General features: G+C 52.5%; 2 protein-coding genes across 7 annotated transcripts in view; both read left to right on the top strand.

Moving 5' to 3' along the window:
* NDRG3 (NDRG family member 3) overlaps positions 1 to 2,099 on the top strand; it is a 60,337-nt gene extending 58,238 nt beyond the window's left edge. For all 5 annotated transcript variants that reach the window (XM_005688523.2, XM_005688524.2, XM_005688521.2 and 2 more), the window contains one exon: positions 507 to 2,099. In XM_005688523.2, the coding sequence (XP_005688580.1) occupies positions 507 to 688 (182 nt within the window). In that variant the 3' untranslated portion in view covers positions 689 to 2,099. The remainder of the gene's footprint in view (positions 1 to 506) is intronic.
* The window catches only part of SLA2 (Src like adaptor 2), a 28,529-nt gene continuing 16,248 nt past the window's right edge, over positions 4,846 to 17,126 (top strand). The window contains exons 1-5 of one of the 2 annotated variants that reach the window (XM_005688519.3): positions 4,846 to 5,236; positions 8,140 to 8,273; positions 12,777 to 12,876; positions 13,235 to 13,321; positions 15,478 to 15,581. In XM_005688519.3, the coding sequence (XP_005688576.2) occupies positions 8,183 to 8,273; positions 12,777 to 12,876; positions 13,235 to 13,321; positions 15,478 to 15,581 (382 nt within the window). In that variant the 5' untranslated portion in view covers positions 4,846 to 5,236; positions 8,140 to 8,182. Of the gene's footprint in view, positions 5,237 to 8,127; positions 8,274 to 12,776; positions 12,877 to 13,234; positions 13,322 to 15,477; positions 15,582 to 17,126 lie in introns of both variants that reach the window. The other variant, XM_013968921.2, reaches the window with a different exon arrangement.

Genomic DNA, 17,126 nt, shown 5'->3' with positions numbered 1-17,126 from the left:
CCCCCCTGCCCTCCCTGCCCCTCACCGGCCTACATGTCTCCTCCCCAGGTAGCAGGGGTCACCTGTGGACACGGATGGTGGTCTTGTTGTATCGGGCTTGCACTGTGTGTGTGAAACACCCTCGTACTTGTGTGGTGTGGTTTGTCTTTCTTTGGTTTAGTCTTGCATGCGTCACAGGTTTGGGTTACCTGTTTGGGTTCCCAAAGCCTTCTTCCTAATCACTGTATGGATGGCATGGGCATAGCTAAGAGGTTGTACTCTGGCTTTAGTTCACCATTGTTCTGCTGTAGACTAGAACCAGCTGAGACTTCAGCCAGATCCAGAGGATTAAAGCAGCCTTGCCTAGAGCCCCTCACCTAGAGCAAAGTCGGATGGCTGTGTCTCGTCCTGGTGTCACCTTAGATGATGGGTTGGGAAAGCTACATGTAAAGCCTTTGGTGAAACTTGTAGATTAGCTGAGCTTAACCACAGCTCTTGCCTCCAGTCGTCTCCGTTCTCTCTTACAGTCCCATCTGCCAGCATGACCCGGCTCGCCCGATCCCGAACCCACTCCACCTCAAGTAGCATCGGCTCTGGAGAAAGTGCCTTCAGCCGATCTGTTGCCAGCAATCAGTCAGATGGAACTCAAGAATCCTCTGAGTCCCCTGATGTTCTGGACAGACACCAGACCATGGAAGTGTCCTGCTAAGCAAATGCTCCTCCCCAGGACCATGCAAGTCCATCCTCCTTCAAACAGCCACTCCATAATATAACACTTCATCCAGCAATCTGGCATCTATCTTTAACTCCTGCATGGCCACTGACTCTTTCTGGTATCCTGGATTTATCATCCTCTCTGCCTGCCCACCCTCCTTTTTGTATGTACCAAGAACCACTTCCATGCCATTTCTGTAACATTCCGACCTCTTTAGCTGACCAGATCTCCGTATCTTCTCTTACCAGCCTTTCCCTGTGCTTTCCCAACTATGTATCTAAGATTCTTTGGTTCCTGACGTGTGTGTGTGAGCACGCGTGTCTGTGTTTGTGTGTGCATAGTTTTGTGATTTTAGACATGCTTTCTTGTAGAGCTTCTGCAGACAAAAACAAAAAAAGGGACTCTTTTTTTGGCATTTTCAGTGGTGTTTTTAGGAGAAATATGCAGAACAGGATTCTAGGTTTCTAGGTAGGCCGTTACATTCTCTTTCGGTTCCTCTCTGATGGTCAAGATTTGTGAAGTGACTTCAGGAGAGAGGAGATCTGGGGAAGGTGGAAGATCATAATTCCTGTTTGGATTGTTGATTGTGACCAATAGAAGGGAACCTGTTACATAGAAAAGCAGGCCAGGTGGCCAGCCACCTTCTCCTGTCCAGTTGAATTCATGTATCCTATAAATGAAAGGAAGGGATATGTTCTCTTAGAAGCCCATGAACGATGACATTCTGATGCAATGTGGCATTTTTCTGAAGGAATGAGTGGGGCTTAATTATTGGACTCTCTTAGCGCAGGAAGGTGGAAAACAAATTCCAGGCCTCTGCTCTGTCAGAGCAAAATTGATGTCTGCAGTGTCTGATGCCACACACCAGACATCAGAAGGAGGCGCCTCCCAGGAAAAGCACTCTACATCTCTCCATCCCCCCAGAAGGGAGAAGTCTAGCCGTAAAATTATATAGATGTTGAGGAAATGGCTGGAGAGAGAGGAACAGACATTAACACAATATGATGCTTTATAAGTATAACCTTGATTTCAGAAGACTTAATGGAGCCTAAATGAAAGATAGAACCCACTTCTCAGAAAGTTAATCTGGTGAACTCCCTCTTCTAAGAGGGAAGGGACCATAAGGGCACCCCGACCAGGTAGAATTGTGTTTGGTCCACTGCTATGTGAGGGGGTCACAGCCACCCAGAGAGTGTCTCCAGGAGGAGTGTGAAAACAGTTGCCACCCAGTAAGGGTCCCGCTTTGACAGCACAGAGATGTCAGCTCAGGGTTACACAATTTCAGTCCTAGGAAGGGGCTTTTCAGACATAGCATTCGCTTTCTGCTCAGATAGGGAATGCATCCCTCTGCCAGAGTACGACTTTTTACAGATGACGAAATAAAGCTGTATATGTCTCATTGTTACCCAGTGGCTGGTGTGACTTCTCTCAAGCCACGTCCTGGGGCTCTGGTGGGGACTGCACATGGGCTTCATACTGGGTCACATGCCTGATGATCATCCACCCAGCGACACCATCCATGTAAAGTGAGGAAACCAAGTCCCGGGATTAGTCATTTGCCCGAGATCATCACGCCAGTAAGCCAGCGGGGACTGAACCCAGAGTCCACCTGACACACCTGTATTCCCCGCAGAGGAAAAACCAGGAGAAGCTTGATTGCTGGTTTGTGATGGAGGAGCAGGTGAGGTCTCAGGAAGGCCTTCAGCATCTCAGCTCAGCCCTCGCACTGTTGCCGCGTCCCCCCCCTCGTGCAGTAATCCGCAACCGCCTGCCAGGGCTCCACCAACAGACCAGGCTGTGTTTCTCCAGAAGGGGCTCTTTGTACCCTGCCCCTCAAGAATAATTCCAGGGGGGTGGCCATCCTGGATCAGTTCCGAATGATCCAGGGGCTGCGGCTACCAGTATACCCAGGTCACAGTGTCTGTAGGAGGTACTTGTAAAATGACTCGCCCCTGCCTCGCCTAGTAGAGGACAGGAAACCAGTGCCCGTGGGCAGATCAGGTGTCCGCGCTGAGTTCCAGACAAAACCATCCAGCACGGAGTTCCAGAGCTGCAGGAGGTCTGATGGCCAGGGCTGCTCTGAGAACCCACCCCGCTCTGGCCGTCTTGGCTGCACAGCACGGATGGTTGCCTCTTTTCCAGCTTGGCTTTGTGCCTGGAGTCAGGCCCCAACTGACTACACCCAGCTGGTCCTTACCGTACTCATCCTCTTCTCATTTTCATTTTCTTTCTTCCTATTCAATATTAAAGAAGTTGGAACGCCTACTTTGTGAGAGGTAAGGAAGTGGCCAGGTAGACGCTACACACGATGACTATGTTAAGCTTTTCCGGGTAAATTTTCTCACCCAGTTCTTGTGGCAGCTCTGCGAAGTGGGCAGTGCGTTTTACAAAGAACAGTTGAGGAAAGTTAAGTGATGTCGCCAGAGACTTGACAAGGTTCCTAGTTCTTCCAGAATCAATGCATTTTCATGTTTTATTAAGGCTTTTATTAAGCACTCACTACAGATTGAGCCCTTTCATCTTCTTGCCTGTCCCTTCTCTGATCCAGGAAGGTAGACCTATTCCAGTTTTATGGATGAGAAAACAGGCCCAGAGGTAACTAACTTAAAAATTATCAAGAAACTAATAGAGCAGCACATCTAGGCTTTAAACTCTCTCATTTTCAGGTACCTACCTGAGTGGAATGGGAGAGCATATGGTGGGAATATTTTGAGACCAGAGATGTCTTTCCCTTCTTCGCTCCTTGCTCATGTACTGCTCCTTAAGGCCAGTGTGAAAGGCTGTTTGTCAGATGGAAAGATGGACAGCACAGCGGTGTGGAGGCAAGAGCAGGTGGTTGGGGCTGCGATCAGGTCCCTCCCAGCCACAGGCCACATCCTTGAGGGGTCGTCACCCACTGTAGCATGCTGGTTAGAACTTTCTTAAAGAGGAGGCACTTCCACTGTGGCCCTCCACTCTCCACATCACGTGCCTCAGGAGTTAAATCTCAAACAAGCCTTCCCCAGGAGAATGGGAGACCGTGTGAATCCAGGTATGGCAAGGCCCCAAAACAGGCTGCGTTGTCTGTGAAATGACAGTTTTGCGTTCAAAGCATCTGTCTCCAGGATTGCTAAGCCCCTTAAAGAGGAGATAATGAGTGGGTATGATTATTTAGGTGCTAATGAGCTGAGGTTTTTATTTAAATTTATTTAAATGTTAATAACTGATTTAAGCACACCAATCAGAGACAGTTCTATCAGAGATTCTTCATCCTAGCGGAGTGAGTCTCAAGGTTAGGGAATGCATCAAGGATCACCTGGAGGGCTTGTGAAGACAGGTTGCTGGCCCTCCACCATGGAGTTTCTGTTTGGGTAGACCTAAGATGGGCCCTAAGAATCCTCCCTGTCTTCCCTGGTGGCTCAGACGGTAAAACATCTATCTGCAATGCTGGAGACCCAGGTTCGATCCCTGGGTTGGGAAGATACTCTGGAGAAGGAAATTGCAACCCACTCCAGTACTCTTGCCTGGAAAATCCCATGGACAGAGGAGCCTGGTAGGTTACAGCCCATGAGGGTTGCAAAGAGTTGGACACAACTGAGCTACTTTACTTTGCTTTGAAGATGGGCCCTGAGAATCCTCCTATGAAACAAAGTCCCAGATGATACTGGGGCTGCTGGCCTAGGGACCACACCTGAACCACTTTCCAGGTCCTGCTATGCACAGTGTGGCTCCCAGGTGGTCAACATGGTTTTATCCACTGGGAGTTGTTAGCAATGCAGAATCTTGAGCCCCACCCAGACTCACAGAACCAGAATCTACTTAACAAGATCCCCAGGGGCTTCCTAGACAGTAAATTTTGGGACACCGCCCTTCTTGGCAATGCTTCCCATACTTGCCAGCCAGGGGAATCTCTTGGTCAAGATTCAGTCTGGGGGCTGCTCCTCTGCTGACTTGGATTCAGAAGATGTGGGAGGGTCTCAGGGATCTGAGACTAGCAGGCCCTCAGGTGATGGTGGTGGTCAGGGAAGCCTGGCTACCCATTTACCTTGGGTCTGTGTTCCTCAGAGCAGACCCAAACCCCAGAGCCAGAAGAGAAACCCTCCAGGATCGTGACGCGGCAGCTGCTTCTCCCCCACAAACAGGAACTTGGGGAAGGTGGCTCCTTGATGGTCTGTGATGCCGTCAGAGGAAACGGGTGGTTGTGAGAACCACAGAGCCTGCAGATGTGAGCCGGGAGCCCCGAGGACCCTGCAGCAGAGCTCAGAGACGCAGTCCTGCTTCCCCACCCGGCTGTACTTGACAGGACCACCTTGTCAGAGGTCTCTGAGGAGCACGGGGCTCCTGTCCCATCCGCGGGGTACAGACCGCTTCCACAGGCAGATGCCGAGCTCCTCAAAGCTCCCTGAAGACTCTCACAGGCCAAGAGGTTTCTAGGTGGCCTAGAACCAAGGACATTGGCAGACTTCCAGAAGACTTTCCATCCCACCCAGAGTTCCAACCTCTTCAGCTAAAGCATGTGACTTAGCGGGGCCCCCACCCCAAGACTCTGATGACAGGAAACCAGTAAGTATGCTTGCTTTTATTTTCTGATGGCCTTGGGACTGTGAGGAAGGATGGTCCCCTCAAGACTGGGAGTGGGCTATACAGTTGGGAAACAAGCTCAAGGGGAAGGGGAGTTGGTTCTGCTGAGGCTGTGAGAAACGGCTTCTGAGGGTCCTCCTCTCCCCCTTTGCTGTTCCCTCCAGCTGCTTTTCATGCCCATTCTGGTCCCATCTCAGTTCCCAACTTGCTGTGTGACTAGGGGACCCTCTCTGAGTGATAGCTGTATGGTGTCAGTGGATACGAGGAGTAAAGTTCTGGAGTCTACAATTTCTCTCAAAAGTCTTCAGCTGATCTTTCTCAGCTAAAAGGGAGGGTAGGGGTTCTCCCTTTAGCTTAATCCAAATCTGTGACTTACCTCCAGCACTGAGAAATTACCTTCAGAAGCACAAACACACAGAAGACTCAGATTGTAGACCCAGGTCTGCACTAACCAGCTACCAACAGAGTGTGAGGTCACTTTCTCTGGGCCCTGGTCATTGTTTGGAATGGTATTCAAACCCTGGGATCTCTCAAAAGGTCAAGTGCGATGATCAAAACAGTATGGGCGGTGTGCTGACCTCAGCTGTCTTTAACTCTTTCCTTCCGCCCGTGCCTGGGCCCCTGCCAAGTGCCTAACATGAGTAAGTTGTTCAGATACACAGTTATTAGGTTCTTCTCTAAGTTTGGGCCAATACCACCGCCTCCTTCTAGGTCTGCGCACGCACGGTCTTCATTTTGCCCCCAGAAGTCTTCCCGACCTTGATCTGACCAGGTGAAGGGAGCTGGCAGAGTGCTGCAGGCTGGCAGCCTGAGTGCAGGGTTCTCCTGCCTCCCGTGGGCCCAGCCCCCACCTCTGCCTGCAGCGGGAAGAAGCCTCTGGGTTTAGTGTGGTTGGTAACTGTGGTGACTTTGTCTTGCTCAAGGAGAAGAAAGCAACCTTCACTTAGCACGCTCCCTGCCAGGCTGCTCAGCTTCTCACAACCCATGGTGTCAGTATTATTCCCAGATTCACACATGAGACTCAGAGAAGTCGCATGCTTTGCCTGAGGTCACACAGCTTGAGTTCCGTTGGTCTGAATTAAGCCCTCGTGCTAGCCAGGCATGATCTGTCCCAGGGGTTTTCTGGACCCATGTCTATACCTCATACCTAAGGGAAGGAAAGGCTGGGACCAGCAGGACTGTTGAAAACCTGACCATGAAAAGCTGCCTTGACGTTGAGGGAAGCAGAGACCCCAGGAGGCAGTGGCACCAGCTCGGGCTGCCAAGGCTTCAGGATTTCCAGGTCTGAGCAGGAAGTGGCTACCAGGAGCCATCCCCTAAGGGTGGGCCTGAGCTCCCCAAGGAGGGAGAGCAAACAGATCCTGTTTTCCCCGTGTCGATGGCATGAGATGGCAGATGGTTTCACAGATAAATGTACTAACCTCTAAGGCAGCACCTTTACTCCTCAGACAGGATGGCTGGTGAGGCCCCGGGAGCCCCTCCATGATCATGGCGAGCAGCTAGATGTTCAAAGGCAGGATGGAGCCTGCCATGTCCCCACACTGGTGTAATCGTGTTCTGTCTGTAAGGAAAAGACTGAAACTGTCTCAAAGAATGAAACCACCTTCCTGCAACATCTTAATAATATATTGTTTGAAAAAGTCAGCATTACCATGGAAACGAGAATTTTAATTATTCTAAGGATAATGGGCAAGATCCCCTGGAGAAGGAAATGGCTACCCACTGCAGTGTTTTTGTCTGGAGAATCCCATGGACAAGGGAGCCTGGCGGCTACAGCCCATGGGGTTGCAAGAGTTGGGCACAGCTTAGAGATTAAACAATAACAAACAAGGATTAGACACCTATGCAAAGAGCTTATAATCACTCCATCCATTTAGGTAATGTGCATCAGGTGCCATCTGTGGGTGAAAATGCCGAGGAAATGGGCAAACAGAGAGGTCCTTATTCACAGCATGCTATGAAATCATGACTGGTTAAACAAACACCCCAGTACATGAATAATTAAAAATTGGGAAGAGCACAACAGGGAGCCAAGAGGGACACAAAGGAAGGTCCCCAGAAACAGCCTCTGGTGAAGTGACATTAAGGGTATGAGAAAGGAAAAGCAGGTGCTGGCCAGCCTCTTCACACGAGTTATCTCTCAGGCCCGTATGGCGGGTGTCGTTATCCCCTTTTTCAAATGAGGAAATGGAGGCAGAGAGGGAAATGGTTTGACGACCAGTCCTGTGAAGACTTGCAAGTCATCACTGTGTCTTGCAGTCTTCCAGGCATCCTGCTTTGCCCTGTGACACTAGTCACTGTGTGCCCAGTGTCACCGTAGCTTGCGAAACACACCAGCCCCAAGCCCCCTCAGATCCCCCTTGCCCACCTAGCCGTGGGTCCCTGTGTGCCTGGGATGAATGAACTCTGTCCTGTCATTGGCCCTTGCCCCCCAGGTGACAGAATGTGATCCCAGGTCAGGCAGTGGTTCTGAGGAACCATGGCAATGAGCAGCTAGGGCTGGGGGATTCAGGGAAAACTTCCTGGGGAGGGTGGGATACAGACAGGCCGGAAATGGGAAAAGGGTCTTCCGGCCAGTGGGAGGGGACTTCACGCAGGGAAAGGCCCAGAAACATTGAATGGAGCATGGCTGCGGCGTAGAAAAGATGGGATGGAAAGAAAACAAGGTCCGGTTTGCAGAAAGCCTTCAGAGGCTGGTGGGGAGGGGGGCTGGAGCCTGGTCCTGATGGGAGGGACCTCATTCCCTTGTGTCAGCCAGGAGGTCTGCAGGGCTGAGCTGGGGCAGGGCGGGGTGGAGTAGGGGTGGGCAGGAGCGGGAGGAGGCAGGGGTCTGGGCACCAGGCTTGGGGAGTCATGGTGCGTCCCCATCACAGCATCTCTTTCAGATTTCTCTTGGCGATGTGCTCCTGAGTGTTCTTCTGAGGAACGATGGGAAGTCAGCCCAGCAGGGGGAAAGCCCTTCCAAGTCCAAACTTCAGCCCGTGTGTGCAAGGCCAGGATCCCGAGCCCATGCAAGCAGGTAAGCCATGGGCTCCAGGGCAGCCAGCGCCTTCCTGACCAGCCACTGCGACACAGCTTTAAGTATAAACACAGCTTCGAGCGTTCGCCTCCCCATGAACCCCACAGCCAGGGTCCCTGCTCTCGCGGAGCGTACATATTAGTGGTCAGAACATTAAACCAGATAAACTAGAATATGTGAGAGGGTGACAGGAGCGAACTGGAGGGTGTGATGGGCCCCAGGCATCTCCCACGGCTTCCCTCCTCCTAACTCAGCTTATCCAGAGGCTGAGCTGCAGCTCTCAGACCAGCCCACTTCCACTGTTCTCCAAAGCTGCACCATCCATTACCACAGCCACTAACATTATATTGCTATTTCAGTTTAGACTGAAATTAATGAAAGTCAAAGATTCAGCTCCTCAGTCACACCAGCCTTATTTTAAGTGCTCACCAGCCATATGTAGCTAGTAGCTACCTTATTGGACAACACAATTATAGAACATTTCCATCAGCACAGAAAGTTCTGCTGGATGGTGATGCTGTTATCCTGAGAGGTGCTATGAAATACTTGAAGCAAAATAGAGCTATGATGCCTAGAAAAATGAGTTCATACAAGGCATAGGCTAAACCTGTCATTGTTTTCTAAGGCAGTCCTGACTAAAAATGTCTGTTTTTATGATGATTCAGTTCAGTGCAGTTCAGTTCAGTCGCTTAGTCGTGTCCTACTCTGCAACCCCACGGACTGCAGCACGCCAGGCTTCCCTGTCCATCACCAACTCCCAGAGCTTGCTCAAACTCGTGTCCATCGAGTTGGTGATGCCATCCAACCATCCTGTCCTCTGTCATCCCCTTCTCCTCCCGCCTTGAGGCTTTCCCGGCATCAGGGTCTTTTCCAGTGAGTCAGATGATTAAGATGATTAGGCCATCAGAATATCCTGCAGTATCTAATACTTTGATGTTAGAACTATAGCCCCAGTTTTTTCTTGTTCCCTAAAACAGCTCACAAATCCTGTCTAACATCACTTTCTGATTTGGGATTTCGATAATGCATCTGTCAGCGGCCCCCAGCGAGAGACAGAGAACTAGTAGAGTATGTGTGTGCATACGTGTAAGAGAATTTAAGAAGTTGGCCCACGTAGTTGTGGAATGGCCAGTCTGAAGTCTGCAAGGCAGGTCAGCAGGCTGGAGACCAGGGAGGAGCTGATGCTGCTGAATTCCAGAGTGGAGCCTGGAGGCAGGATTCTCTCTTCTTCGAAGGACATCAGCATTTTTCTCTCAGTCTTCAACTGACTGGAGAAGATCCACTCACTTTGTGGAGGGTAATACAAAACCTACGGATTTAAATCATTGGAAAAGCCCCTGTTGCTGGGAAAGATTGAAGGCAAAGGGAGAACCGGGTGGTAGAGGATGAGATGGTTAGAGAGCATCACTGACTCGATGGCCATGAAGCTGAGCAAACTCCAGGGAGGACAAAGAGGCCTGGGGTGCTGCAGTCCACAGTGTTGCGAACAGTTGGACACAATTTAATGACTGAACAACAACTGACTTGAATGTTAATCTCCTCTAAGGAAACAGCAACATGGCAGCGTCCAGACTACTATTTGACCCAATATCTGAGTACTGTGGGCTAGCCACTCTGACACACAAAAGTAACCATCACAGATAACAAGATTACTCTAAACCATCAGCACTTTTAGGAGGAAGGACAGCCACACAGTTAAACAGAAGTGGGAGCATGCAGAGCCACAGTCTGGATGTCTGTGTTCGGCAGGTGTTGCCCCCAATCTGAAAAGTCCTCTACACTGGCGGGGGCGTCCTTTCCACTCCTCTGCCCCCATCCCCAATATCCTTTCTTTCTTTCTTTTGTTTTTTATTATTTGTATTCTTTTTTGGCCACACCGCAGAGCATGCAGGATCATCGTTCCCCGACCACAGATCAAACTCATGCCCCCTGCAGTAGAAGTCAGTAGTCCTAACCACTGGACCCCCAGGGAAGGCCCAGTATCCTCCCTTCTTTAATACCAGCCTCCCCCAGTTCCCAGATCCAGGTGTTATCGACACCTGGACGCTGCAGACAGCTGGTGGGCAGGCAGCTGCCTCCTCTTTGCCACTCACTGTGCACTCAGAGTCTGGGGCCCTGCAGGAAGAGATCTGGAAACCACACAGACCTCCACCTTATTTCCTCTGAATCAAGCCACAGGCAGTGCCCCCAAAGCAGCTCTGACTCACGGCGAGGCAGCTGAGGGGGTGACCCCCAGCAGGTGTCCTGGGGCCTCCCTGCCTGTGGGAACAGAGGGGAAGTGGGTACCCCCCTCTCCCAGGGGCTCCAGGGGAAGGACGGGCCACAGCTGTGAACAAGGCAGGCATAGCCCCTGAGACAGGAGCTAAAGCAACCATCAGTCACAATTGTGTTAGATTTTGGTGACAGTTTTAAGGGTCTCTGATTCAGAGTGTGGGCTGAGGGGCTCGTCAGGGAGGGGACATTTCATCTAATCCAAGGAGTGAATGATGAAGATGACTCAGCCACTGGAGGGGACCCATCAGGGGGCAGCCTGTGCAACTCAGTGGCTCCTGGGGATGCAAAGCCAGGGCTCCAGAAGGGAGAGGGGCCCTTCTGGCCACCTGCTTCCATTCTTGTCACAGGACACCCTCCCCAGACTTACTCGCACCGTGTATTTGAGCATCAGGCATTCCCCTGACCCGTGGGATGGCCAAGCCCCAGGGTCTGAGGACTCTAGTCTGGGGTCAACAAGGGGATCTCCATGTGGGTCTGGGAGAACATGCATGAACCAGTCCATTTCCAGAATCTCAGTCTCACTCTGTCCATGTCCTGGAGGCCCTCAGCCCCCATAAAGAGTCCAGTGCTGTGTCTGCCCCGCCCCATCCCCTGGGTCCTTGTCTGTCCTCTTCTCTCTCTGCCTCGCTTCCTAGGGCCCCAGCTCTGTCTAGAGGGCCTCACAGAGGCCTCTCAGGCCCTGAGGAGCATCTATGAGTTACATAAACCTTTCTTTCTGGCCCTGACTGCTTCTCATAGCTTGATGCAGAGGCCTCAACTGAGATGGGATGAGGAAGAAGGGGAGGGGGCCACTGGGGTATGGGTGAAGGGTGCTCAGTAGAATGGGATTTTTCAGTAAAAGTGGGCCTGGACAGGCATCAGGAGGTCTAGTTAGACGGGACAGGCTGGTGCCCAGTGGGATGAGGGGATGAACATCCTGTGCTAAAGATAGTTGTTTGCCTCCTGCTCTCCAACTTCAAGATTAGGCCTCAAGGCCCCTGTGTTCTCAGGACCAGTCCTGGTGGGGTGGGGTAGGTGTGGGGGTGGCTTGGCATCCTCTGTCTCTGTGACTCCCTCTTTGAACGTCAGCCTCCCAGGCAGTCTGGGCCTTTCAGAGATGTGCTGTGCAGGCCAGTCCACCCTCCCTGGGCCCAGGAGCAGTGCCCCATGGGTGGAGAAGGACTCCCAGCAGAGCACCCTGCGGAGCCTCAGTTGCTTTGCTGTGTCATGGGGCTGAATAGAGACAACGCATACAGCAGGTGTTCAGCAAGATATGGCAGGTGTGTGACTAGGACACTTGACAGAGCCATGCGCTCCTGCTGGGTGCCTGCTCTGGGCCAGGCCTGTCACAGCGGGTCTGGGACTGCACTTCTTCCGAGCGGGCAGTGCAGACTTACCCCTGTTGCTCAGGACAAAAGTCACGGAGAACCACTCTGCCTACGTGCAGGCAGTCCAGAGTTACAGCACCCGTCCAGATGGGTGATGTCCTGGGCCCCTCCAGGAGCCCTCACCCTCTTGTGTCCCCCTCCCAGCCCCTCAAAGCTGGTCCATCTGGTAATCACCTCATCAGTGCCTTTCAGAAGCTGAGCTCAGAAATCCAGGCTAATACCTGCTTAGAACTGTCAGTTTTAAGTTTGCTGAGCAGCAGAATCCTCTATCAAAATCTCCTGTGATGATCTGTGTAAAAATGGGGTTGTAGGGACTTCCCTGGTGGTCCAGTGGTTAAGAATCTGCCTGCCAGTGAGGGGGACACGGGTTCTATCCCAGGTCCAGGAACTAAGATCCCACATGCTACAGGGCAACTAAGCCTATACGCCTCGGCCACTGAGCCCACGCACTCTGGAGCCCATACTCCACCCACCGCAGCAAGAAGCCCACGCACCGCAACTAGCTAGAGAGTAGCCCCTACTCGCTGCAACTCGAGAAAGCCTGTGCACAGCGACACAGAGCCCATGCGCTGCAACGAAGACCCTGCAGCAAAGACCCTGCACAGTCAAAAAACAAAAAGGGGTTGTCGTCAGGAGCCCTACTTCCTTTGCCACACCAGTCCTCTCCCTGAGGGGCCCCAGGAGATGTCTGGGCACCCTGGGGCTCTACACAGCCCCGTGGAAAAGCATCAGACCCAGGCACCCTCTGGGAGCCCACCAGACATGCCGCCCCGGGTGCCTGTGGGAGGACTGATTGAGGAACCCAGCCTCCACCGGAACTCACGTCTGGCCCGAGGGTGACCACCTCTGTCCCTCCCTTCAGAGAGGAGCCGGGCCAAGGCCGTGGCCCTGGGCAGTTTCCCAGTGGGCGAGCAGGCGGAGCTGTCGCTGAGACTGGGCGAGCCGTTGACCATCGTCTCAGAGTAAGTCCTTCCGAGGGCACTGGGTGGGATGCTCTGTCCCTTCCCCCAATCCCTGAAGATGCACTCAGCGGGGAGGGGCTCCTTCCAGGAGAAAAGAGCATGGCCTTTGGTGCTGAGCTCACATAGGCAGGGTGTCTACAGCTTGACACTCCTGCTGGGAGAAGCAGTGGTGAGGGGCCCTGAATCAGACCACCTGCTGCCCAGGAGGTACCTGGACCGGCCGGTGCAAGGAAACCTGGGACACTCAGGTGGGACAGGTGGCCACAGGACCCAGCCTGGAGGGTCCCTGTGAATCCCCCAGGAGCACTTCCCAGGGCTTGGCCCTTCTGAGAAGGGGCCCTCCTCGTCCTCTCTCCAGGGATGGAGACTGGTGGACGGTGCTGTCGGACGTCTCGGGCAGAGAGTACAGCATACCCAGCATCCACGTGGCCAGAATCTCCCATGGGTGAGTCCCCACCCCAGGCCCTGCCTCAGGGGGCTTCCTGCTGTCTCCTCCCACAAGTGTGGTTCTGTACACCCAGTCTTATCTGAGCAGAGCTGGCGTCAGCGGCCAGTCAGGCCAGGACTCTGTCCTCCAGAGGAGCTGACAACTGACTCTCTCAGGTCAGCCTGTAAGGCTTGGGAGCCCAGGGGAGAGGGCTCGCGAAGGCCTCATGGAGATGTGGCGCCTGGTCCTTAGAGGGTGGCCCAGAATTTGGTGAGGAGGGCATGGCAACCCACTCCAGTATACTTGCCTGGAGGATCCCATGGACAGAGGAACCTGGTAGGCTGCAGTCCATGGGGTCACAAAGAGTCGGACACGACTGAAGGGACTAACACACACGCACACACAAGAATCTGGTGGTGGAGAATACTGAGCATCAGTGTGCCCAGGGAGCCTCCTTGGCTGGCCTTTCCAAGAGGCATTTACTTGGGAGGGCTGGACTTGGGCACACATGGTCTCTTACGAAGTATGAGCCATCTCTCACCAAGAGTAAAGGACAGATTGGCTCCCGAGCAAATTCTGTGTCGAGAGAGAAAGGCAGTGAATAACACCCTGGAGCAAGGAACGCGTCACTGTGTGCGCTGTGACGGCCGCTCTTCAGTTCTGAGGCAAACTCCAAACTCAGGGACGGCCTTACTTTCTGAAGCTCATGGGATGCCTGGCTCTGATCCTGAGAAATGAGAACCCCTCATAGAATCAGTTCACACTGAGGCGGGGTGAAACCCACGTGGCCTGCGTGTCTCTCTGTGGCCTAGGCCTGCTGGGCAGAGTTTTATGTCCATAGCTGACACTGAAGTTTAAACTGAGGAAACACTGACTACCTCTAAGAGTCAGTCTCCTTTCTGGCCATGACTTCATTTATAGCCTCTTTATGAAGGGATGTGTTTTATTTCCTATAAAGTTAGGCTAAGTTTGCTGCTGGCACCAAGAGAATCACAGCTTCTTATTTACTTGGGATCAGCTCAACCCTGACTCTGGCTTAGACTGTGGAATTTCACAGAATGACAGCCATTTCCATCAGATTGGCTTCCGGAGGCTTTGCTTGGGCCCCCCAGCCTGATGCTGGGAAAGATTGAAGGCAAAAAGAGAAGGGGGCAGCAGAGGATGAGATGGTTAGATGGCATCACCAACTCAATGGACATGCATTTGAGCAAACTCTGGAGATAGTGGAGGACAGAGGAGTCTGGTGGGTTACAGTCCATGGGGTCACAAAGAGTTGGACACGACTTAGCCACTAAACAACAGCAACAACCCAGGAATGACTCTGGGGACAGTGTGAAGCAGATGGACTAGTACGCCAAAAAATTCCTGCAAAACTTCCTTGAACTTTCCATGGCAATGAAGTCCCTCGTGGACATATATGGGTGAGGGATTAAATGAAGAGAGGAAGGAAGATGTGGGCTCAGAATTATCAAGAATCCCAGCACTGGAAGAATGTATGGAGATCCGTGGGCTACGTAATTTTTTTCCTCAAAATTTTAGAATGTCTTGAACATTCTAGTTCCAAACTTTTGACCCACAAATAAGCTCCAGTGGAAGTGAGATTTCAGTGATAATGAGTAAATGTTCACCTGCACACTGTTTGACTACATAGTTAAACTTTAAACTTCAAATGGGGGGGAGGTGGGAGCGGGGTTCAGGACTGGGAACACGTGTACACCTGTGGCAGATTCATGTTGTTGTGTGGCAAAACCAATACAATATTGTAGAGTAAAAAGAAAATAATAATAATAATAAAATAAACTTCAAATAAAATATTCACTAAAGAACAATTCTTAGAGAGCTGAAGGCTTAGAAATGTGAGTGATTGGCGTAGGGGTGCTGGGGGGACTGGGTGGGTGACAGGAGAGAATCTGGGATCACCTAACCTCCCCCCAGACCCTGGCCATTTGGGAATGAGGTCTCCAGTCAGAGGAGACTGGTGCTGACCCCATGAGATTGTCCTCTGAGGGCCCTGGAGCCAGGACCAGGACACAGCGGCGGGGCCTGAGAGACCCCGAGGCCAGCTCTCCATGGGACAGTTGGAATTGTAGGTCCACAGAGGCAGGAGAGGCTCCAGTAGGGTCTTGGCCCACCCACCCCCAGGCTGACCCCCGACCGTCTCTCCCCACCCCCAGGTGGCTGTATGAGGGCCTGAGCCGGGAGAAAGCTGAGGAACTGCTGCTGCTGCCTGGGAACCACGGAGGGGCCTTCCTCATCCGGGAGAGCCAGACCAGGAGAGGTGGGTAAGCTCAGCGCCACCCTGGGCCCGTCCCTGTTGTGCCAAGAGCCAGGTGTGGTGTGCCTCGGGGGTGGCGGTAGGAGGCCAGGAGTGAAGGGCTGGAGACTGGCCCCGGAGCTGGGCGGCCTGACTGACTGGCCACATGCTGCGGCCTTGAGGCCCACCAGCAGCGGGGAAAGCGGCCTCCCCTGGTGGCTCCAGATGAAGGGGCCCAGGGCTTGATCCCGGTTGGGGAGCCAGTCTCCACATGCCACAGCTAAAGATCCCATGCGCTGCATCTGGGACCCGGTGCAGCCACATAAATAAATGAAAATATTTAAGAAAAAAAAAATGAGGCAATGACCTGCATTTCGAAAAGTGGGTGTGAATGCCCACAGAAGGGATCCAGGCTCAGCTAACGCTTTGGCAACCAGGACTTACCACATAGTCATAGGAGAGTGCAGTCATTCCCTGCCTTGACCAGCAATGATTTCTCCTCCCCAAGACACAACAGGATCCTGATCTCTTGGCAAAATGTTAACAAGTTGACAAGGTCTCTCTGCTTTCGGTCATTAGCCAGTAGGAGCCAGAGAATCTACCAGGAGTCACCTCATGACCCTCCTCTCTTTGCTGTGCAGATGGGGAAACAGGAGCCCACAGAGGGATAGAGACCTGTCACACTGCACATCCAAATGGGGCCTCTCCCACCCCAGGTTCAGGGCCTTTGCAAACAAAACACGAAGTCAAGTCTGTCTCTGATACCCTTGCTTACTCTCTGAACTGCAGCCGGGCGTCCCTTATGGCAGGAACGAGGGGAACAGTGTTCACGTTTATGTTAGGCCCTTTAATTGCCTTCACACAACCCTGTTGCGGGGCAGGGATTATACTTTCAATGTTCCCATTTTACAGATGAGGAAACTGAGACTTTTAGAGAAGAGAAATGATTTGCCTAGGGAGACACAGATAATAAGTGCAGAGCTGGCATTCAAACCCAGCTGAGGTTCATCTCACTTCAGACCCCCAAGAGAGGCCCACCTGTGATGATAATGGTGATTCATTGCAACCTCAGGGATGGAAGTTGCCCTCTGCGCTTGCCCTAAACTGAACTAACTCTGACGCATCGTCAGGGGCGTACTCAGTGCTCTACTCAAGTCTCCCTCCTGGGGCTCCTTCCAGCACCTCTTTGCCTCTCCTTTCCTTTCTTTGGGAGCCCCCTCCCGACTCTACCTCTCCCCAGCCCCTTCTGCTGGTTTCCAGAAAGTACCAGCATCATCCCCTCACACACCAGTAGGCTGACCAGGGTCGGGGGCTGGCTCGAGTGCAGTAGCTACAAACAGGAAACCATAGCGGTGCTGTTGGGGGCAGGGGTGCTGCAGACCAGGCCCCAGTGAGCTTGAGAAGCCACAGGAAGTGCTCCAGTGCTCAGCTGCCCCACCCCCACTCCTTCTCTGGCCTGGTTGAACCCCAAGAGCATAGTGACCGGAACTTATTGCCACTCTGCCCCCTTTCTAAGAAGGTACCAGGAGGAACCAGTGGAGAAATAAAGGAGAAAGCAGATAAGAATCC

This window comes from Capra hircus, chromosome 13, assembly GCF_001704415.2.
Source record: "Capra hircus breed San Clemente chromosome 13, ASM170441v1, whole genome shotgun sequence".
Lineage (NCBI taxonomy): Eukaryota > Metazoa > Chordata > Mammalia > Artiodactyla > Bovidae > Capra > Capra hircus.
The sequence above is the reverse complement of the archived record's forward strand: the minus strand, read 5'-3'. Positions and strand labels throughout refer to the sequence as shown.